This window comes from Dasypus novemcinctus, chromosome 7, assembly GCF_030445035.2.
Source record: "Dasypus novemcinctus isolate mDasNov1 chromosome 7, mDasNov1.1.hap2, whole genome shotgun sequence".
Taxonomy (NCBI): domain Eukaryota; kingdom Metazoa; phylum Chordata; class Mammalia; order Cingulata; family Dasypodidae; genus Dasypus; species Dasypus novemcinctus.
The window spans coordinates 13,343,765-13,368,421 of record NC_080679.1 but is presented as its reverse complement, the minus strand read 5'-3'; the positions used below and the strand labels follow the sequence as shown (position 1 = coordinate 13,368,421).

Genomic DNA, 24,657 nt, shown 5'->3' with positions numbered 1-24,657 from the left:
TTGTACAGCCTCCCTGGGGAGTCCAGGCGCTTGCTTCTCACAGAGCTGGGGTCTGAGCCCGTCCTGGGAAAGAGAAGAACCTCTTCTTTGCCTTCTGCTCTGCCCAAACTCAACGGAGCCCAGAACCAGGGCTGGAGGGTCCGTGATAAACTACTTTGAGGAACGGGAGACTGAGATGTCATTAATATTTGGCATTGGTTTTGCAGATAAATTGGGTTATGATCCATATACAGAAGTACCCAAATCTGCCCCAAGAACTCTGTCTGGGAAGAAGATTCACACCAAATTGTTAGGGAGTCAGCATTTCCCTGGTACTTCTCACCCTCTTTCTTTGAAGGCAAGTGGAAGCCTGAGGGTTTTGGAGGTGCCACAGAGTAGGCTGCCCTCTGCTCCACCCGCTGGCCCTCGTTTGGGCCAGTCTTTCTGTCTTACTTCTTAGGAGCACGTGCATCTCCCATTGGGATGGGAGTATGGGAGTATGGTCTCCAGTCCTACTCCAGGGTGGGAGTATGGTCTCCAGTCATTCCTTTGCCGGGTTCTAATATATATCCACCAATATAAACACCCACCTTGAACTGGCTTCTGGAAACCACCTCTTGAGAGCAGAAAGACCAGGTTTTGACAGTACCCCTTCAACCCAAATTTTCCCAGGTGCACCCCTGTTGCCCCAGCACAGGGCACTTTCATGGGCACATGAGACAGATCTGGTCCGGCATGCTTGCCTAGTCATGGGGGCCAGCTGAGCCAGGCCGACTCAGTCCAGGCCTACACGGCAGGGGAAAGTTGCAACTCCTGGGCCCGAATGCTGCATCCACAGAATCCAAACTTGCACCTGGGGCTGTGGAAACTGGAGCCCCATTGCTGCATCTGAAGGCTGGAAGGCCTCACTGCTGTCCTGGCAAATAAGGACGTTGCTGCTTCACTGAGCCCTAGAGGGCTATGGCATTGATTGCATCAAGACTTTCACTCCTCATCTAGTAGACTCTGTCCCAGGGCAGTGGGTCAGATGGCACACTGGACATGTAACCTTCTGCTAATCCTCAGGCCCCAAGTCCAGGTCTGGGTCATCGTCTTCCCTGAGTTTTCCTAGAGGTCCTGGTGCTCTTCTGCCCAACTGGCTTCCATGTCGTTTCTGCCTAAGGGAGGAAAGGGTTCCACGTATACACCTCTCTGTTAATGATCAGCTGTCAATGACTACTGACAGGGTCAGGTGTCCCCAGTGCCAGTGCATCCTAGCTCTGCTCCTATCCAATGGAAACACCCACTGACACTCTGCCTTAAAGTGTCCTCTACTGGAAGGAACTCCATGAGGTGGGATTCCCTTTTCTAGGTGACTTGTGAGATGCAAAGGATCCACTTCAAAGGAACAAATGGAGACGTGAGCAAGACAGTGGCTTCTTGGCTTTTACATTATTTCACATGTCACTCTGCAGTGGCACGATGGTTAAAATGAACAGGGTCTGTGTTTTTCTTTTTTTCAGGGACAGTTACAGAAGGGAACCCTGTGTCTCACATACCTAACATAAAAGGAGAAGAATTCCATGGGATGGAGTGGGAGCAGCTTTGGGAGGAAAGAGAAGCAGTCAGGGTCTTCAGGGCTCCGGAGAAGGAAGAAGAGAACCTACAGTGCCCAGCCTAGACTGACCAGGCTAGCAGGAGGCAGATGCCCCCAGAACTTCCTGTGTTGTGTGAGTTGCTCTGCAGGCCTTGGCTCTGCCAAAGCTCTGTCAAAGATGATGCCTTCCTAGCTCCTCAGAATGAACTTGCCAAGGTGGAATTTCTGATATAAGTTGGAGGGAGGATATACTTTTAGATAGAATTCCTCCAATCACTCCAGATAAGAAAACTTTTCTTTGTTCTGTATTCAGTCTTGGCCCTGCCCAACTCCAAGAAACCATTTTAGAGTCAATTAAAACCTCCTGGGCTCTCAGAAGCCCTGGCCAGTAGGGGGAAGGAAATTATGGGACCCAGCTAGATCAGGGATGGGAGAGAGGTCTGGGATGTAGAATCAGAAAGGGCTGGGGGAGGAGCAATTGGCATTGTCTGCAGCGTCATGGACACTGATTTCTTGAAGAGTATTGAATGTCAAGGTTGGGGGTCTGGCAGTGGGACCCCAAGAAGTGGGCAAGTCATGAGCCTACAGCTCAGAGGAACTAGGGGTAATGACCAGCATGAACTAAGCAGGATAAAACGAATGCTGCTCTCATGGGTAGAAATAGTTTGAAAACCAGGGGGAGAAGCACAGCAACAAGAGGGAGCCAACGGGAGCCAAAGGAAGAGATGGCTCCAAGGATGGCAGTCTTGGTTGTCATGACAACTGGACTTCCAAGTTGAAAGAAATGACCCTTTAGTGTTGCTTTTTCAGTTAGAGGGTAACCCAAAGCCATGATGTGTGTATGTGAGAGAGAAAGAACGAGAGAGAGAAAGAGAGAGAGAGAGATATCCCTGATTCAACTTACCAGGGAAAGAGGATCACAAATGGACATGAGACCTTTTAACACACAGCATGCCTGCCCTCCAATGAGCTGTCTGGAGGGGAATCTTTGATGAGAATGCACTGAGATTATGAGAAAGCTTTAGTATGTCCCTCAGACAATTGAAAAGTCCAGAGCTTCCCTCTTCTAATGGTGTGATCACCTCCGGACCCACTCTTCCCACTGAGGACGTGTAAGTAATTCTGGCCATATTTTTTGTCCTCCCATATAATGGGAATTCCATTTTATTACATGCTTTTCTTAAGTCAATGTTTCACTGCTGCCAGTCTTTCCTGGTGATAGATGAAGTCTATCCCAGTTACTACTGTGGAAATCCCGGGAAAATAGGAGCTCTCTAAAATGTCTGCTTATTAGTCTGCAACACTATGTCCCTAAGTGGAAACTCCAACATGCACTTCTCCTGCTTCCTCCTTGGGAAATTGGGGAGGTCCTCTTGAAGGTTCGTGCCTCGCTGTGCCATAAGGCGTCACTCTTATTAACACTAAATAAGAATAAAAATCCAGGAACTCAAATCAGGCAACTTAGTAAGTGTCAATGGTTTTCTATTTTTGTCTTGAGAAAAGAAAAGTATTGCATCCAGAAAAGTTTATATATGCTGAACCTTGGCTAATGGATTGCAATTAGCATTATCAACATGCTAAAAATTCTTTAGGCTTAAAAAATTGACAGTCCAGCGGCAAATATTTTCACATACTTGTGACTTATACGAATGGCCTAAGAGGAGGAGAGCCTTCTGGAACTTTTTTAAAAAATGGTAAATATGGAAGACAGTGAACAGATTGCCAGCATATGGATAACAGAGGTTCTTGAAAGTGAGCCCAAAACAAATGGATCAGAAAGATTTAACGGAGATGAAAACAGAACCAGGTATGTCTATCAAAGGGGCTCAGGCAAGCTATATCAAAACCTACCCTGGCAAAAATGACTTAATACATAAAATGGAGGTTTGGAGCTATGTACCCCAAAAAAACATTCTTAAACATCATCTGTTCCCGTGGGTGTGTACCCATTGTAAGTAAGTTATCTTCAAGATGTTACTTCAGTTAAATGTGTCCCAAATGAATCAGGTTGGGCTTTAATCTGATTACTGGAGACCTTTATAGGCAGAGTGAAAGTCAGACACAAAAGTCAGAGGGAGAAGCTGAAAGCTAAAAGCCAGCAGAAGAGAAGGGAGAGGCCAGGAGAGGCTGCTGTGTGCGTTGCCATGTGGCAGAGGCGCCAAGGACCAAGGATGGCTGGCAGCCAGCCCCAGAATGCCAGTCTTCTGGGAAGAAAGCATCACCATGATGGTGCCTTGATTTTGGACTTCTCCTAATCTCAAAACCATGAGCCAATAAATTCCCATTGTTTAAGCCAACCCACTGCATTGTATTTCATTTAGCAACAGGGAAACTAAAATATAGAACTATAAGGATCAAAGGGGAAAATCCCCTAAGCATCCACATACTAAAAAATAAACTGAATTCTGGCTGGACTTAAACTTTAAAGTTGCAGAACAAAATGCCTAAAGACAATGGAACGAAGTCTAAATCAATTTTGAAGGTGAGAAGTTGTGGCTAGGGAGGCGGACTTTGGCCCAATGGTTAGGGTGTCTGTCTGACACATGCGAGGTCCGCAGTTCAAACCCTGGGCCTCCTTGACCCGTGTGGAGCTGGCCCACACGCAGTGCTGGTGAGTGCAGGGAGTGCTGTGCCACGCTGGGGTGTCCCCCACATGGGGGAGCCTCGCGCACAGGGAGTGCACCCCGTGGGGAGAGCCGCCCGGCGCGAAGGAGGAGTTCGGCCTGCCCAGGGATGGCGCTGCGCACGCAGAGAGCTGAGACAACAAGATGACGCAGCAAAGGGAAACACAGGTTGCCGTGCTGCTGGCGGCGGCAGGGGTGGACAGAGAGGAATGTGGGGCGGGTGGACACAGAGAATGGACAACTGGGGGGGGGGGCGGTAGGGAAAGGGAGAGAAATAAATAAATAAGTAAATAAATCTTTTTTAAAAATGTTGTGATTAAATATATTTTGTAGCAAAACATATCATTAATCTATGAAAACAATAGAAAGACATTCTGAGATATGCGAAGACACAGAAAACTTAATACCTATGTCCTCTTCTTTTAAAATCACTTAAAGATAGACTTCAGTTGACTGAAAGAGAGAGCAAAAGAGAAATAAATGGAAGTCATGGCAAGAAAGAACAATAAGGGAAACTTAAACCATGAAAGCAGAGATGCATTTATATTATTCCAAGTATGGATTATAAAATAGCACAGATTTTAAATGTTTGCTTTTTAATTATGTTATATAACATTTGACACGACAGTTTATATAATGTAAAAATAACAAAATAATGATTTACAAAATGTAATTTAATAGCACAAAATATTTATATAGTATAAAAGATAAATTTAATAATGCATATCTATGTTAAGAAATAATAAAAAGGTAGAAGGGATTTAGAGAGTGGAAGGGTATGAAAGTGGGCAAACACTTTGTCTTAAATATGTAGTACATTAAAGATATAATTTTGCTTTTGACTCTGACATTTAAAATAATAAATTAAAAAGGTGTTTGGAAAATTTACAGGTAAATATTAGAATAAGGAGAAACTGCTACAATGCCTTCCAAAAATAGCATGGAAGTTTTAAAAAGAGAAGGTAAATTAAGATGTCAGAAAAAGTGCCAACTCTATCAATTATAACTACAAATGCAATGAATGACTTCCTAGAAAAATATAAAAGCAAAACTTGTTCAAAAATAAATAGAGGGCGGCGGACTTGGCCCAGTGGTTAGGGCGTCCGTCTACCACATGGGAGGTCCGCGGTTCAAACCCCGGGCCTCCTTGGCCAGTGTGGAGCTGGCCCATGTGCAGTGCTGATGCGTGCAAGGAGTGCCGTGCCACGCAGGGGTGCCCCCGCGTAGGGGAGCCCCATGCGCAAGGAGTGCGCCCCGTAAGGAGAGTCGCCCAGCGTGAAAGAAAAGTGCAGCCTGCCCAGGAATGGCGCCACACACACAGAGAGCTGACACAACAAGATGACGCAACAAAAAGAAACACAGATTCCCGTGCCGCTGACAACAACAGAAGCGGGCAAAGAAGATGCAGCAAATAGACACAGAGAACAGACAACTGGGGCGGGGGTGGGGGGAAGGGGAGAGAAATAAATAAATAAATCTTAAAAAAAAAATAGAATATCTGAATGGTCTAATAACCATTAAAAGGCAGAGGATGTGGGCAATACTATTTTCACAAAGAACTCTAGGCCATAGAGTTTTATGAGTTGCTTAAACATGATAAAATATTCCAGAGCATCTAAAAAGGTAGAAAGCATTTAAGTTATTTTACCAAGCAAAGATAACCCTAAATCTGATGAGAGTACACAAAAACTATAGACCAATCTCAGTTATAACACAAATGCGAAACCCTACAAAGTGTTTTGTGCAATGGTATAGTAAAAGTATAACAAACTAAAATACAGTCCATACAGATTTTGAATTCAGCTTAGTTTATTTTCATAGTGGTATGGGTGTAGCAATTCTGAAACTATTGTCAGTGTATTTTAAGACTGAACAAATGAATTTTATAAATATATTGATATTGTTAGGGTCAAGGTTCTCACTATGGGAGAAATGAGACAAATGTGGAATGGAGTTAGACAAGAAAAATCCCAGTGGTTTTGGATTGTAATTAGCATATATATTTGATATATACTTAATATATTAGTGTATATAATATATTTGTATATATTTAAATGTCTATACAGTCATATGACATCACCTTATCAAGTAACACCGGCACCACAGCTGCAATTCCTGGAGGCTCTGTGGTACTGGGGAATTCATAAGCCCTGAGCGGGCTATTGGGGGGCTAACAGGGCAGGAGGCCTTTGCAGACTGATTTGGGGAGATAGATGGGAGTTTTATTGCGAGGCAGGGAATTTTTGATTGCGGACACAAATAATAGCGCTTCTGGCTAGAGCCCCACCCCCAAGGCCGGCTGCCGATCTGCAGTGGCCTGAAATCACTCACAGCAAAGAGACGTCACCAGGAGGCTATTTCGGGGGACGGCAGGGTGGGAGGTGGCTGGAAGCTGATCAGGGAAATTTTTTGCGAGGCATGGGATTTTTGATTTCAGACACTGATACAGCGCTTCTGGCTAGAGCCCCGCCCCCTAAGCCTAGCTGTGGATCTACAGTGTCCTTAAATTGGCTGCAATATAGAGGCGCCCCCAACTGGTTGTTTCGGGGGCCTGCAGGGCGGGAAGTGTCCTGAAGTCGAATTGGTGATACAGCCACAGAAGAGACCCTAGTGAAAAGGGGAATTGCGGGCTTCGGAAACATAGATCAGAGTTGGAGGCCGTGACCGCTCCCATAGGGCTGGCACCCAGCTGCAGGGATCCCTGAAGGCTGTGTTGCACTACGGTGCTCCCAGGCTCCCTATTAACCAGATTTGAGGTTGCCAGGTCTGTGTCCCTTAAACCCTGGTGGCCCACACCCCAGAGACTCATACCTCTTGAGTCTGCAATATCACAGACTTTCCATCCCTGAATCCACCATGCCCTGAGGTCCATCTGAGGTTCTTGATTGTCCTAGCCCTCAACGTTTGTGTTTTTTTAAATTTTAATTTTAATTTTAATTTTTTATTTTTTATTGTCCTCGTTGCTAATATTGCATTATTTCCTAGTCTTTTCTCCCATTGTATCCCCCAAGGTCTTTTTTTTTTTTTATTCATTTATTTAGGGTTTTTTTGTTGTTGCTGCTGTTGGTGTTCTATATCTCCTTTTCTTTTCCTTACTTGTTCCCCTCCCTTTTCTTTACCCACCCTTGTTTTTCTTTCTTTCTTTCCTCTCTCCTTTTTTTTCCTCTCTCTTTTCTCTTGTCCCTCATTTTCTTCTTATTTTATTTTATCTTAATAAAATAAAACTGCCTCTTTCCTTTCTGAATAAATTTCATAGTTAGTTTTTCTAGTTCCTTAAAGAAGGCTGTGTTGATTTTTATTGGGATTGCATTGAATGTGTAGATCAGTTTTGGATGGATAGACATCTTAATAATATTTAGTCTTTCTATCCATGAACAGGGAATATTCTTCCATTTATTTAGGTCTTCTTTGATTTCCTTGAACAGTCTTGTATAGTTCTCAGTATATAAGTTTTTTACATCTTTAGTTAAATTTATTCCTAAATATTTGATTTTTTAATTTACTATTGTGAATGGTATTTGTTTCTTGATTTCCTCCTGATCTTGCTCATTATTGGTGTACAGAAATGCTACTGATTTTTGCGCATTGATCTTATAACCTGCGACTTTACTAAACTCATTTATGAGTTCTAGAAGCTTTGTTGTAGACCTCTCAGGGTTTTCTATGTATAGGATCATGTCATCTGCAAATAATGAAATTTTGACTTCTTCCTTTCAATTTGAATGCCTTTTATATCTGGTTCTTGCCTCAGTGCTTGAGCAAGTACTTCTAAGACAGTGTTAAATAGAAGGGAGAGAGTGGGTATCCTTGTCTTGTTCCTGACTTTAGGGGGAAGGATTTTAGGATTTCTCCATTGTAAACAATGTTGGCTGTGGGTTTTTCATATATAGTCTTTATCATGTTCAAAAAATTTCCTTGTATTCTGATCTTTTGGAGTGTTTTTATCAAGAAAGGGTGCTGTATTTTGTCAAATGCTTTTTCTGCATCTATAGATAGAATCATGTGATTTTTTTCCTTCAATCTGTTTATATGGTGTATTACATTGATTGATTTTCTTATGTTGAACCATCCTTCATACCTGGAATGAATCCCATTTGGTCATGGTGTATAATTCATTTAATGTGTTGTTGAATACCATTAGCAAGTATTTTGTTAAGTATTTTTGCGTCTAGGTTCATTAGAGAAATTGGTCTGTAATTTTCCTTTCTTGTGGTGTCTTTGTTTGGTTTTGGTACTAGGGTAATGTTGGCATCATAGACTGAGTTAGGCAATGTTCCTTCTGTTTCAATTTCTTAGAAGAGTTTCAGCAGGATTGGTGTTAGTTCTTTCCAGAATGTTTTGTAGAATTCACCTGTGAAGCCATCTGGCCCTGGGCTCTTCTTAGTTGGGAGGTTTTTAATGACTGATTCTATCTCTTTACTCGTGATTGGTTTGTTGAGATCTTCAATTTCTTCTTTCGTCAATATAGGCTGTTTATGTGTTTCTAGGAATTTGTCCATTTCCTCTGAATTGTCGTTTTTGTTGGAATATAGTTTTTCAAAGTATCCTCTTAGGATAGTCTTTATTTCTGTGGGGTCAGTGGTGATATCTCCTTTTTCATTTCTTATTTTGCGTATTTGCATCTTCTCTCTTTTTTTCTTTGTTAGTCTCACTAAAGGTTTGTCAATTTTATTGATCTTTTCAAAAAACCAGCTCCTGGTCTTGTTTGTCTTTTCAAGTGCTTTCTTATTTTCTATTTCATTTAGTTCTGCTCTTATCTTTGTTATTTCCTTCCTTCTTCTTCCTGTGGGATTACTTTGTTGTTGTTTTTTCTAATTCTTCCAAATGTGCAGTTAGTTCTTCAATTTTTGTTCTTTCTTCTTTTTTGATGTAGGAATTTATGGCTATAAATTTCCCTCTCAGTACTGCTTTTGCTGCATCCCATAAATTTTGGTATGTTGTGTTGTCATTATCATTTGTTTCAAGGTAGTCATTGATTTCTTTTGAGATTTCCTCTTTGACCCACTGTTTTTCTAAGAGTGTGCTGTTTAATTTCCATATCTTGGTGTGAAATCTGGGCCTCTGGCCTTTGCAGATTTCTAGCTTCACTCCACTGTGGTCAGAGATATTATTTTGTATGATTTCGATCTTTCTCAATTCATTAAGCCTTTCTTTGTGGCCTAGCATTGGTCTATCTTGGAGAATGATCCATGTGCATTTGAGAAAAATGTATATCCTGCTGTGTTTGGATGTAATGATCTGTATATGTATATTAGATCCAGCTCCTCTACTATACTGTTCAAATATATTTTTCTTTAGTGATTCTCTTTTGAGTTGTTCTGTCCAGAGTTGATAGTAGTGTATTAAAATCCCCCACTATAATTGTAGATGCATCTATTCTTTCACTTAGTTTTTCCAGCGTTTGCCTCACGTATTTAGAGGCGCCCTTGTTAGGAGCATAAATATTTATGATTGTTCGGTCTTCTTGAGATATTGTCCCTTTCACTAATATGTAGTATCCTTCTTTGTCTCTCACAATTGTTTCGCATTTAAAGTCTATTTTGTCTGATATTAATATAGCTACTCCTGCCTTTTTTTGGTTATTGTTTGCTTGTAAGATTGTTTTCCAACCATTCACTTTCAGCCTCCATGAATCTCTGGGTCTAAGATGTGTCTCTTGTAGACAGCATATAGATGGGTCATATTTCCTTATCCAATGTCCCAGTCTGAATCTTTTGATAGGTGAGTTTAATCTGTTAACATTCAGTGTTATTACTTTCAAGGAATTATTTATGTTAGCCACATTTTGACTGGACTTGTGTTTGTCATATTTTGTTTGTTTGTTTTTTCTTCTTTTTGTCTTTTTTGTTGCTCTTACACTTTCCTCCAGCTCTGCCTGTCCTGTTTTTTCCTTTCTTCCTGCAGAACTCCCTTTAGAATTTCTTGAAGGGGAGGTTTCTTGTTGGCATAGTCTTTCAATTTCTGTTTATCTGTGAATATTTTGAACTCTCCATCATTTTTGAATGCTAGTTTAGCTGGATAGAGTATTCCTGGTTGAAAATTTTTTTCCTTTAGTACATTGACTATATCATACCACTGCCTTCTTGCCTCCATGGTTTCAGATGAGAAATCAGCACTTAATCTTATGGAGCTTCCCTTACATGTGATGGTTTTCTTTTCTCTTGCTCCTCTTAGAATTTTCTCTTTGTCTTGAGCGTTGGATAATTTGACAAGTATATTTCTTGGGGTGGGCCTGTTGGGGTTTATGACATTTGGGGTACGTTGTGCTTCTTGGATATGTACATCTGTCTCTCTCAGTAGATTTGGGAAGTTTTCAGCCATTATTTCCTGCAACACTCCTTCTGATCCCTTTCCCTTCTCTTCTCCTTCTGGGATGCCTATAATACATATGTTTGTGCGTTTTGCATTGTCATTCAGGTCCTAAGTCCTAGCTGGATTTTTTCTGTCTTTTTATCGATCAATTCTACTATCTGTTTGATTTCCGATGTACTGTCTTCCACATCGCTAATCTCTGCTCTGCCTCTTCTAATCTGCTGCTATTTGCCGCAAGTGTGTTTTTGATTTCTTGAACTGTGATGTTCATTCCCATGATATCTGTTATCTTTTTGCATATGTCTGCAATTTCCCCTCCAAGTGTTGTCTTCATATTGTTAACCTCTTCCTTTACTTCATTAAATTTGTCTGTGATATATGTTCTGAGATCTTTAATTACTTGTGCAAAGTTCTGCTCCCCTTCCTGGTTTTTAGTTTGTTCATTGGATTCAGCCATGTTTTCCTGATTACTGGTTTGGTTTGTAGATTTTTGTTGCTGTCTGGTCATCATTTTATCTTGACGGGTTTAATCAGTTCCTTAGCTTCTTTGTCTAGTCTTGGGGATTAATTAGCTGTTGTTTTTGTGTAAGTATTATATCTTCTCTTTGTCACTTTGTTCTTCTTATTCTAATTTCTTATTGCTGGTTGAGTTCACTTTGAAGGAAAGTATTAGGGCCAGGGAAAGGCAATTGTGTAAGAAAGGAAAATGTTTAAAGTAGTATTGGTAATAAATGTTAACAGAGCAACAATATGAGATCTGGGAGGATGGATATTAGATTCATGTAAGTTGTGTAGGGTTATAGCAGTAAGTAGAGTACCTATAATGAGGTAGTCGACTGAATATGGGAGGAATATGGTATGAATTAATAGGCTAGTGTTTTCGTGAGAGAGGGAAAGAGAAAAGAAAGGCAATAGTTTCAAGAGTGGATAAAAGACAGAAAACAAAACAAAGGTATTAGAAATTAAGAGTTAGACAATTTGGGGATCAAAGAAAGGGAGGTGGAATATAGGAGAGACAGTAGATGATGGAGGATATCAAGATGTGGGGGAAAGGGGATAGTGTAGGTAGCCAAAATCAATTCACACAGAAATGAGGCAACGGAGGATGAGGAAACCCAGCAAATGTGAGGTGTTCCCTGCAGCACCTATTGTAAAATTATTGTATAACAAATACACTACAAACACACATGATAACATGGATGAATCTTGAGAACCTTATGTTGAGTGAAGCAACCCAGGCATTGAAGGACAAATACTACATGACCTCAATAATATGAAATAAGCAAGCTGCCTCAGAGAGCTAGAGACTGGAAGATAGGCTTACAGGAAATTGGGGGGTAGAGGAAGAATGTAAGCTGACATCTACATGGATGAAATCTATGATAAGCTGGAGGTAAGTATGTGTACAAGGAAGGGATAAAATGGGGGCATAGGGTTACCTTTGGGTGGGGCTTTGGGGGTTTGAGGGGGGCTAGGGATGTGCGGATGGGTAATATTGCCCAAGAAATTGGGGGGAGGGTGGAGCAACACACAAACATAGGAGATTGTCAGGTGTTGGTTGAGAGTATAATGCTGAGAAAACCTTTTCAAAATATAATTAGGGAAGTTACCTGTTTAAGATACTCAAAGGGGATAACCTGACGCAGGACAGACTCCTAGGGAATATATGAATGCTCATTTTGCCAGAGTGGGTTATACCATTGGGTAGAGACCCATGTAATGAGAGTGAAGGTAGACCCACAATCTGGGGAGGACTAATGCCATCAAATAGAGGGAACTGTATCTCTCAAGAGAAATGGTGGCTCCCAGGGCATTAGGGCAGTTGAGCGGGTCAGGCCCTCAGCACTGTTGCAAGTATCTCTGAATGTGGCTCCTCAGGAAAAGAAGATTGAATGTCACTGTGGGCCCCAAGGGGAGGGGGAAATAGATATTGAATAGATGGAACCAGAGTAAATGTGAGGGCAAGGGAAGTGCTTCACAAGAGTACACAAGGATGGATATAAAACATGTAATATTACACCAAAAACATATAGGGGACAACAGACTAATAATGTAAACCATATGTAAAACATAGGATAACTAAAAAATTTAGAAAACTGTAGCCTAAAGTATAAGCCACAATGTAAACACAAATGTTACCTTGTTTGAAAGCTATTGTCTCAATATCTGTACATCAGTTTCAGTAAATATGATATGAATAAGTTAAAAGATTATCTCTGTGGAAGGGAAAAGGTTTTATAATGGATATGTGGGACTACTGTATATTGTATATATGAATTACAGTGATCTAAGGCTTTTGTGAAAAGAAGCTCAATAATTAGGGAAAAAAGAAAAGAAAAAGATAGGATGCAGAATTTTTCCAAATCAATATATATTCTATATCTAACCTTTAAACTCATTGCTATATTCCATTTTACTATTAAGGGAACCTGACATTATATTGGGCTTCACTGTTCAGGAAGTTTTGGATCACAGAGTGGTTCAACAATGGCAGCAGAGGAATACTGGTATGGGATGTTATTGGCAGAGGACATATGGTTGACATGGAGTTATACAGGGCATGTGTCCAGGGTGCATGGAAATGTTTGGATATACTCATAGTGGAAACAATTAAAAACAACAGTGGGGGGGGGGTACTGGGTTCCTGGCCGGGGGGGGGGGGGGCTCTGTTGTGGTCCCTAGGGGAGCAGCGGCAGTCCCCCAAGTGAAACGGCAAGGACCAGGAAGGAATGAGGGTCCAACAGTGAGCCCCTGATACTAATGACTATTCTTGTGAGCCTATATACCTGAAATAAGGGCAAGGCCTAGAGCAGCACTGTGCCTAAGAGTTCCCTCCTGAGAGCCTCCATGTTACTCAAATGTGGCCAGTCTCAAAGCCAAACTCAGCATGTAAATGCACTGCCTTCCCCGCAGCGTGGGACATGACACCCGGGGATGGGCCTCCCTGGCACCGAGGGATCACTACCAAGTACCAGCTGATGATGCAACTAGAAAATGACTTTGAATTAAAGGTTTAACGCGGACCAGCAGAATATCCCTGTCTACATATAATAACAGGAGTTAAAAATGCTGTTTGACCTAAAGTAAGGGGGAAATGGAAAGGACAAATGAGTTTATATGGCTATGAGTCTCTAAAAAAGAGTCTGGAGGTTGTCAGAAGGATTGCCCTTATGCACACCTGAGCAGAGTCCCAGAGACAGATAAAGTAGATACAACCCCAGGTATTGGTTCTTTTGAGGGCTAAAGAGACCCACAGGTTCTATGGTCATGGCAGATTGAGTTCACTGCCATGTCAGTTGGCCCTTCTTTGGAGCTGGTGTTTCTGCGTGATGGAGCTGGACTCAGATGTGATCTCTTCACAAGCCTTTCATGCTACTTTACTGGAATTGTATTTGGTGCTGGGGTTTAAGATATATCTAGGGGATTTGAATCTCTGGACTGACAATATGATAGCCAGGCCCTGAGCCTCAACAGACTTCAGCTCCTACACCCTGATTTATTGGACTTACCCCACTCAGCTAACATGGAGTTGAAGAATGTCAACCACCACACCATGGAGCCTAGAGTGCTTACAACTGAAAGCAGGAGAATTGCATCCAGTATCCATGTGGAATCCAAGCCCCCTCTTGACATAGATGTGGAATGGACACAACCAAGCCATGGTCCACAGGAAGGAGGAATACAGTAAGGAATAGAGTGGACTTAATGATATCCTATTCATGAACTATTGTGGTTAATAATCGAGAAAATGTGGCATTGGTGTGGAAAAAGTGGCCATGGTGGCTGCTGGGTGCGGGGAATGGGAGGAAGAGATGAGATGTGGAGGCATTTTCGGGACTTGGAGTTGTCCTGGGTGGTGCTTCAGGGACAATTCCCGGACATTCTATGTCCTCCCATGGCCCACTGGATGGAACGTGGGAGAGTGTGGGCTATGGTGTGGACCATAGGCCATGGGGTGCAGCGATGCCCAGAAATGTACTCACCAGATGCAATGGATGTGTCATGATGATGGGGGAGAGTGTTACTATGGGGGGAGTGGTGGGGTGGGGGAGGTGGGGGTGAATGGGGACCTCATATTTTTTGAATGTAATATTTTTTAAAAAATGAATAAATAAATTAAAAAAATATTGGACAAAATAGACTTTGAGTGCAAAATTATTCTAAGAGACAAAGAAGGTCACTATATATTAATAAAAGGGGTAATCTAACAAGAAGAAAGAACAATCATAAATATTTATGCACCTTACCAAGGCACCTCAGAACACAGGAGGCAAATATTGGAAAAACTAAGTGAAGAAATAGATGCCACTACAATTATAGTGTGGGACTTCAATACACCACTATCATCATTAGACAGAACACCTCAACAGAGGGCCAATAAAGAAACAGAGAATTTGAGTAATACGTTAGAGGATCTAGACCTAATAGACATATACAGAACATTACACCCAAATTCAGCAGGATAAACATTCTTCTCAAGTGCACATGGATCATTCTCCAGAATAGACCACATGCTAGACCACAGAACAACTCTCAATTAATTCAGAAAGACTGAAATTATATAAAGTTATTTCTTTGACCACAATGGAATGAAGCTGGAAACCAGTAAGGGGCAGAGAACCAGATGACGTACAAAGATATGGAAGTTAAGAAGTACGCTCTTAGGAAATCAGTGGGTCAAGGAGGAAATTGCAAAAGAAATCAGTAACTACATTGAAATGAATGAAAATGAAAACACAATATATCAAAACCTATGGAACGCAGTAAAAGCAGATTTGAGAGGAAAATTTATAGCCATAAATGCCTATATTGAAAAAGAAGAAAAGCTAAAATCAAAGACCTAACTGCACACCTGGAGGAATTAGAAAAAAAACAACAACAAACTAATCCCAAAGCAAGTAGAAAGAAGGAAATAACAGATTATAGAAGAGCTGAATGAAATTGAAAACAAGAAAATACTAGAAAAAATAACAAAATCAAAACGTGGTTCTTTGAGAAGATTAATAAAATCGACAAACTCTAAGCTAGACTAACAAAGGAAAAAAGAGAAGATGCAAATACATAAAATAAGAAATGAGGAAGGGGATATTACCACTGATCCCACAGAAATAAAAAGTATCATAAAAGGATACTTTGAAAAATTGTATGCCAAAAGACGGATAACTTATTTGAAATGGACAAATTTCTAGAAACACATAAGCAGCCTACATTGACAAAAGAAGAAATTGATGAGCTCAACAGACCAATCACAAATAATGAGATTGAATTAGTCATCAAAAACTTACCAACTAAGAAGAGTCCAGGACCACATGGCTTCATAGGTGAATTCTACCAATCATTCTGGAAAGAACTAACACCAATCCTGCTTAAACTCTTCCAAAAAGTAGAAGTGGAGGAAACACTGCCTAACTCATTCTATGATGCCAACATCACCCTAATACCAAAGCCACATAAAGATGTCACAAGAAAGGAAAATTACAGACCAATCTCTCTAATGAAACTAGATGCTAAAATCCTCAACAAAATACTTGCTAATTTTATTCAATAACACATCAAACAAATTATACACCATGACCAAGTGTGTTTCATCCCTGACATGCAAGGATGGTTCAACATAAGAAAATCAATCAATGTAATACACCATATTAACTGGTCAAGAGAAAAAAAATCCCATGATCATTTCTATTGATGCAGAAAAAACATTTGACAAAATAGAGCATCCTTTGTTGATAAAAACATTTCAAAAGATAGGAATAGAAGGAAACTTCCTCAACATGATAAAGAGTATATATATATAAAATTCAATAGTGAAATGCTTAAGGTTTTCCCTATAAGATCTGGAACAAGACAAGGATGCCACTGTCACAGCTCTTATTTAACATTGTATTAGAAGTACTTGCTCAAGTACTTAGGCCAGAAAAAAGATATAAAAGTCATCCAAATTGGAAAGGAAGAAGTAAAAATTTCACCATTTGCAGATGACATGATCCTGTACATAGAAAGCCCTGAGAAATCTATAGCATAGATTTTAGAGCTGATAAATGAGTTTGGAAAAATGACAGGATATAAGATCAACATGCAAAAATCAGTAGCATTTCCATACACCATAAAGAGCAATCTGAGGAGGAAATCAAGAAAAAAAATTCCATTTACAGTAGCACCTAAAGGACTCAAACACCTAGGAATAAACTTAACTGAGGATGTACAGGACTTGTATGCAGAAAACTATACAACATTATTAAAGGAAATCAAAGAAGACCTAAATAAATGGAAGAATATTCCATGGGTTGGAAGACTAAATATCATTAAGATGTCTGTCCTACCCAAAATGATTTACAGATGTAATGCAATCCCAATAAAAATTACAATAACATTTTTATGAATTGGAGAATCTAATTATGAAACTTATTTGGAAGGGCAAGTAGCTCTGAATAGCCAAAGACATATTGGAAAAGAAAAAATGAAATTGGACGAATCACACTACTTGCCTTTAAAACATACTACAAAGCTACAGTGGTCAAAACTGTATGGTATTGGCACAAGGATAGACATACCAACCAATGGAAAAGAATTGAGAATTGAGATATATATCCTCACATATACAGTCAACTAATATTTGGCAAGACCACCAAACCCACTCAACTGGGAGAGAATGGCCTCTTCTCAAATGGTGCTTGGAGAACTGGATATCCATATCCAAAAGAATACAGAGGATCACCATCTCATGCCCTATAGAAAAATTAACTCAAGATGGATCAAAGACCTAAATATAAGAGCTAAGACCATAAAGCTCCTAGAAGATAATGTAGGGCAGCATCTTGTAATAGGAAATGGTTTCATAAATTTTACACACAAAGGACAAGCAACAAAAGAAAAAATAGATAAATGGGATTCCTGAAAATTAAAAACATTTGCCCTTCAAACAAGTTCATTAAGAAAGTGAAAAGGTAAACTACTCAATATTTGGTAACCATCTGTTCAATAAGGGCCTAATATGCAGCATATAAATAAAAATACATCTCGAAAATAAAAAGACAAACAACTCATTTAAAAAATGGGCAAGAGATTTGAATAGACAGTTTTCTGAAGAAGAAATACAAATGGCTAAAAAGCACATGAAAAGATGCTCAACATCACTAGCTATTAGGGAAATGCAAATCAAAACTACAATATCAACTTACACCTATTAGACTGGTGGCTATAAAAAAACCAGAGGAATAAAAATGTTGCAGAAGGTGTGAAGGGAAGGGAACACCTATGCTGGTGGAAATGTGGAATGGTGCAGCCACTGTGGAGGACAGTTTGGCAGTTCCTCAGGAAGCTAACTATAGCACTGCCACAGGATCCGGCAATCTCACTTCTGGGTATATACCAGAAGAATTGAAAGCAGGGACATGAACAGATATATGCACAGCAATGTTCATAGCAGCATTATTCACTATTGCCAAAAGTTGGAAGCAACCCAAATTCCCATCAACAGATAAATGGATAAGCAAACTGTGGAATATACATACAATGGACTATTACACTGCTGTAAGAAGGAATGCAGTATTAACACATGGATGAATCTTGAAGACCTTATGTTGAGTGAATTAAGCCAGTCAATGAAGGACAAATATTACATGACCTCACTGATATGACTTAAGAAAATTGAGTTAGAGTCTGAAAGACAAGTTAACAGGAGGCAGAAAGGGAGTAGAGGTTGGTCAGCAGATGCCCGTAAGAGCAAAAATCCATGATAAGGTGGACAGGTGTGTTTGGGCAGTGGATGGGCATGAGAGTGGTGGAGTGATGTGATTGGGTTTGTTGGTGCTGGTCTGTGAGGGGGTCTAGTGGTAGGGATGGGTTGGATTATCCATGGAACTGGGGGGAGGGTTGGAGGAAGGAGCTGATGAACTCTGGGGATTTGCAGGTCTGTGGTTAAAAGTACAATGGTGGGAGTGTTCTTTTGGCTAATATGGTCAAGGAGGGCTACTGGTGCATGGCGTTGGGTTTAGGGGGATATGCGGGATAGGGTGCACCTGGGGCATGCCTCTAAGGAATATGTAACTGTTCATTTTGTTATAGTGTGTTATCTCAATGGGGAGAGACCCACACAATGAACAAGAAAATAATAAACTCCCATCCTGGGGAGCCCTGCTATGTTCTCAATTATAGGGACAAGAATCCCTTGAGAACATAGGCAGTGCCTAATAAAAGAGGACAGAACCAATATGTCAAGTCCTCAATATTATTGCAAGTAACTAACAATCTTAATTATTCAAAAACTGAAACTTAGTGGTTACCATAGGTTCCAAGGGGAGGGGATGGGAAGAACAGAATATTTGCAACATAGGGAATTTTTAGGCATTGGAATTGTTCTGCATGATCTTGAAATATGGATACAGGCAATTTAAAATTCCATCAACACTTATAAAAGTATATGGTGCAAATGTAAACCATAATGTCAGTCATTAACCATGGCAGTAGCAATCCTTCAATATTCGTACACCAATTGTAACAAATGTACTGTATACTTATAAAATGTTATTAATAGGGGAGAGTGGAAAAGGGGAGGCACTGGGTTTATGGGAATCCCCTCTAGTTTCTATATGACTTTTCTGTGACCTAAAGCTTCTTTGAATATAAAATGAAAAAAAAATGACACTGGGGGAACATACAGAAGAAATTGTCACTGCACATACAAGATAACAGATCTAATAGTGATGAAAGACAATGTATAAAAAATTTTATTTCAAAAAATTTTTAATTTTTTACTATTGAATTTTATTTTTTATTTTTAAAATTATTTTATTTTCCTATTAATTTTATTTATTTATTTTTACTTCATTTCTGGAGAGGTTTTGGATCACTGAAGGGTCACAACTGTGGCAGGAGAGGATCAGTGGTGTGGGGTGTTGGTGGTGGGAGGATGTGTGAAAGGTGCACCTGGGGCATGCCTCAAAGGCACATGGATATGTTCAAGTGTTCATGGGGCATTGTCTCCGTGGGTGGAGACCCACACAATAACTGAAAGAATATTAAATTCCCATCCTGGGGAGTCCTGTTACAGTCTTTAATAGAATGGCAGGTATCCCCAAGTACATGGGCCGTGCCTAATGAAGGAAGACAGACCATTATGCCAGGCCCTTGATATTGATAATTGCACTTACGAACCTTTTCTTGTGAAATTGAAACTTAGCCTAGTATTGTCTATTGCCTAAGAGTTACCTCCTGAAAGCCTCCTTGTTGCCAATTGTGGTCTCTCTCTAAGCCAAACTCAGCATAGAAATGCACTACCTTTCCACCAGTGTAGGACATTAGTCCCAGGGGTTAGCGTCCCTGGCACCAAGGGATTATTACCAAGCATCAACTGGCAATGCCTCTGGAAAAAAATCTTGACCAAAAGGGAGAAACAGTCAATACAAATGAGCTTTTATGTTTAAGAGATTTCAGAGTGAGCTGGGAGATCATTCCAGAGGTTCTGCTTATGCACATCTCAGCAGGCTCTCATTGGCTGGCACAGGAAACAATGCCTCAAACAGTGGGGATCCTGAAGGCTCTAGAAACATCTAGACAGTATAAGCAGGGCAGAAAAGGTCAGGAATTTGGCATTCTTTCAGTAGGCCTTACTTTGGAGTTTAAGCTCCTCAGTATAACAGAGTTAGACTCATTTATAGTTTTCCTACATGTGGCTCTTCTGTCCCTTTTACTTGAACCTATAATTAGCAGTATTCTTGTTAAATACATGTCCCAAAGACTTAAATCTTTGGTTTGTTCATTTGCCAGTTGAGCCCTGAATCTCAGCAGACTTGCAACACCTATTCTCCAGTTCATTGGACTTACCCAGGACAACTAACAAGGAGATGATGAGGAAAACCTATCATCCCAAGGAACAAAGAGTGTCTGCAACTGCAAGCAAGACAGTTCCATCCATCTGCCCCATGGGATCTAAGCCCCCTCACAATTAGAAACACAGTTGGCATTACTATCTCAAAATCCTAAAGAATGGGGAATGAACAATGGACTAAAGCAGACAGTATTATTCTAGTATAGACTTATTATTCTAGCAATGGAAGAACTTTTATCATTGATATAAAGCCCGTGGCCACCAGAGATTCTGAGGGAGGGAGAGGGACAAATAGGTGTAACATGGGGGCATTTCAGGACATTGGAATTGTCCTGCATGACATTGCAATGATAGATACAGGCCAGTACACATTTTGTCATAACCTATAAAATTGTGTGGGGCAGAGTGTAAACCATAATGTAAACTATAGTCCATGGTTAGTAGCAATGCTTCAGTATGTGTTCATCAATTGTAACAAATGTACCACACTAATGAAAGATGTTGTTAATGTGGGAGAGTGTGGGAGGGAGGGGGTGGGGAATATGGGAATCCCCTATATTTTTTATGTAATATTTATGTAAGCTAAAGCTTCTTTTTAAAAAAAAGTGTAAAAAAAAAAAGCTAACCCATTCCTGGTATATTGCCTTAGCAGACTTTTGCAAACTAAACAGTCATATCTCTGTAGTCACATTAAAAAAACTGGGCTCCTACCATACATATTGTTATCAGCTTAAGCTTCAAAAAGCTCTGGTGACCTCAAAACCCTTTAGTGGTTTCACATTGACTGAGAATGAGTCAATTATTTATGAATCTGTATCTTTTTTTAAAAAAAAAACATTGTGTTGCTGTACCAATTTATTTTACAATATTGGTACAATATTTATGATACTGTAATGAATATCCTTAGACATATCAAGGTGTTTCAAATAAGTATAGAAAAGATGGTTTATGAAATAAATGCATTATAAACCTTGATGAAACCCAGGCAAGGGTCAGACCAGCCTCCAGGACAAGATAGGAAAGGCAGCATTGCCTCTGCTGGAAGTTCACATCTAACGGGAAGCTCATGAGTGGGAACCATGTTTGGAGGACATACCTAAGCATGTACAGAAGGTTGAGGAGGAGAAGGCAGTTCAGTCAATGGATCTGGTTGTCAGTCATCCAAATATCCAGGTCTTTTCTAATAAAACTTAGGTAATCATCAATTTCATCCTCATTTTTATTTTGAAGAGTTATTTGCTTTCTCATTCTCAAATTAACTAGCAAAATAATGGTGGCATATACATGAGTTAAAGCAGCCATTATGAAGATGCCTAAATGTAAAGATGACCAGAGCTGGAAAACTCAGGAACTTTAAGGTGAGGCTTCAGACAAGGAAAGTCTGCAACATGGCGACTGAGTATGTGGCAGAAATTCACCTGCTATTTACCTTTCTTTTCTGATTTATTCTTGGAGGACAGAGCAGAAGTTCTTTCTGAAAGAGAGAATGGATTAATGAATGAGATTATTCTGGAAGCACTTTTTTCGTAAATATGGAAGTTTCCACTTCCTAATGAATATTTCTACCTGGATGCCCAACTAGCACTTCAAACGCAAGGTGTCTGGGGAAAAAAAAAAAAAAAGATCTCCCTCCCCTAATCAGTTCTTCTTCTGAACTTCAGTTAAGGATAAAATTATTTTTCACTATTACTCAAACTCAGTGTCTATTAGTTCTTTGTTCCCAATCCCTTTCCCATCTATTTTTGCCATTTCCATTTATTCCTCTCTAGATCAAATCCTTATGATTTCATCTCAATGATCATTTTTGAGTACTATTGGGAGGCCTTGTGCTAAATTCTGGGATTACAAAGAGGTACATTTTTTAGGAGTCCACAGGACAGCAACAATGCATTGTAGAAATATAGAGGAGAGTCTGACCACAGATAGGGTGGCCCAGAAATGCTTTACAAAAGGGTCCAGGTGGAGTTGGGTCTCTAGCAGGCATTTATTGAGTGGAGGAGGTAGGGAAGCTGTTGATACCTTCAGTTAGTCCCCTTCCAGCACACTCTATCTAATACTGCCAGATTAAGCCTCTTACATCTCTCCTGACTGCAAAACCCTCTGGGGTTTAGTCAAGCGCCTTTGCTTCCTTTTGGAATTCTCCTCCAGCACCAATCCTAACTTTTATTACCCACAACTTTTCCCATGAACTTTTTTTTTTTTAAAGATTTATTTATTAATACCCCCCCACCCCGGTTGTCTGTTCTCTGTGTCTATTTGCTGCGTCTTGTTTCTTTGTCCGCTTCTGTTGTCGTCAGCGGCACGGGAAGTGTGGGCGGCGCCATTCCTGGGCAGGCTGCACTTTTCTTTTGCGCTAGGTGGCTCTCCTTATGGGTGCAGGGCGCACTCCTTGCGCGTGGGGCTCCCCTACGTGGGGGACACCCTTGCGTGGTGCGGCACTCCTTGCGCGCATCAGCATTGAGCATGGGCCAGCTCTACATCCCATGAACTTTTAGCTCTTGCCAAATCATGCTGTTGAATCCTAACGGAAATTCTTCTCATTTCTGCCTGTTGAACTCCCACTTATCCTTCAAGTTTTAAACGTGTCACCTGTTTATCCCTTGTCCTTACGATACCTTCAGTAGATGTTGTAGCGTCTTTCCTCTGCAACGTATACTCCGCTTCCAGTTTTTTGCTTTTGCCCTATTTCCCTCTCTTTCAAATTCCTTTGGAGTGAACCAAACTCCCTTCTTATTCTGAATGCACTTCTCTGATGCTCCTGCAAGAAAAAGACAGATGATTCCAGGACCCCACTTCCACCTCCTACAAATTTATCCCAAACCTCCAAACTCCTAGTTGTGGTGTTCAGCCTTTCTGGGTCCAGAAAGCCTCCCCTGTGAGGTGGGAGCCATAGCAAGAGTCTGGATTCCTCTTCTCTTACATTGAAGGTCCTAAAATCTGCCTGAGTGGTAAGGGAGTGGAATAGGATTTGCATTTTAAGTGATACCTGTCCTAGTATGCATGCTACAAGAGCATGGTAATCCTGTCACAGGATCCTGGGATGATTCCCATGTGGAAGTGGAGTGACCTGGTCACCAGATGTACCTGATGTGCAAAAGTGTGAAAATCCCATCTTAAGCAGCACTTCCTTTTATGTATCTTAGCTTCAGTGTTCATTTCCTGGATAACTGTGTTCATGGATACTTTCCTCCTTCATATAGGAATTCCAAAAAAGCAGAAGACAAAGGAACCCACCTTTTTTCATTTTCTCCTTATGTAAAATCCCTTTTGCCTCACCACAGGTCACAGGAAGTGTAGGAGACTGAAAATCCATGGTTTCATCTTCAAGCTTTTCTGAAACTAGAAAAGAATAGTTTAGCTCTTCTATCTCCTTCGTGAATTCTACCCTCCATGAATTCCAATAATAATAATAATAGTAATAATATTGGGGGACCTCTTGTTAATTTGCAGGAAATCATCTGTTTTGAATGGCAGATTAGCTACGCATACAGAGCAGTATCCAATAAACTAAACCACCACCAACAACAAATCAAACACTACATTTTAGTAGAAAGCACAGGACTTCTTTGGTGAATATGTTTTAATTTGCAAGCTAACTAGCTACTACCCAGTGTTCCTTTATTCCATAAACATCCTTCTTTCCCTTCTATGCTGATAGAAGCTGCTTACCTAAAGTATTTCTTTGTGTTCAGATAGTAAAAAAAAAGTCTTCCTGTACAATCCTATTGTGACAGTTTGAAATTTTGTGAATTCCAGAAAAGATCATGCTCTTTTAACTAATTCATTCCTGTGGGTATAGGTCCCTTTGCTTGCATTAGATTCAGCTAAGGGATCTTGATTAGATCACTTTTGACTAGATTACTTTAGTGCCTTTGATTGAACCACCTAAGTGAGGTGTGACCCAGGTTAGATATCCGCCCACTTGCTGGGGTCTTACATAAACTGGTAAGTGAAGGCAGAAACACAGACAGAGAAAGATAGCCACTACTTTGGCCCTGCCATGTGAGAGAAGACTGCAGGAAGATGGAGAAACCCTGAGAGGCTGGAAGAGAGGCTGGAGGCTAGAATCAGCAGAGCAGCCCTGAAGCCAGAGGAAGCTGCCATTTTGCCTTGCCATGTGACAGGAGCCCAGGATCCAACCTGCAATCGACCTTGGGTAGCAAAGCATCTCTGATGTGGACATTTTCACAGCCTTGGAACTGTAAACTTTTACACTAATAAAAATTCCCATTATAAAAGCCAACGCACCACTGGTCTCTTGCATCAGCAGTGTTAGCAAACCAAACACTATTTTCCCAATTCAACTAAGGTGGATGAATGAGTTGGTCAGCACTGAG

The 24,657-nt window shown here is 40.5% G+C and overlaps 1 protein-coding gene across 9 annotated transcripts in view; it reads right to left on the bottom strand.

Annotated features, from left to right (window-relative positions):
* Window positions 1-24,657, bottom strand: part of SP110 (SP110 nuclear body protein) — a 61,028-nt gene that overhangs the window by 7,488 nt on the left and 28,883 nt on the right. For 5 of the 9 annotated variants that reach the window (XM_012524073.4, XM_012524072.3, XM_004455455.4 and 2 more), the window contains 4 exons: window positions 23,555-23,659; window positions 22,936-23,078; window positions 21,750-21,794; window positions 19,203-20,042 (listed from right to left, as the gene is read on the bottom strand). In XM_012524073.4, the coding sequence (XP_012379527.1) occupies window positions 19,959-20,042; window positions 21,750-21,794; window positions 22,936-23,078; window positions 23,555-23,659 (377 nt within the window). In that variant the 3' untranslated portion in view covers window positions 19,203-19,958. Of the gene's footprint in view, window positions 1-19,202; window positions 20,043-21,284; window positions 21,501-21,521; window positions 21,795-22,935; window positions 23,079-23,554; window positions 23,660-24,657 lie in introns of those variants that run through there. The other 4 variants (XR_011649187.1, XM_071216066.1, XM_012524074.4 and 1 more) reach the window with 4 other exon arrangements.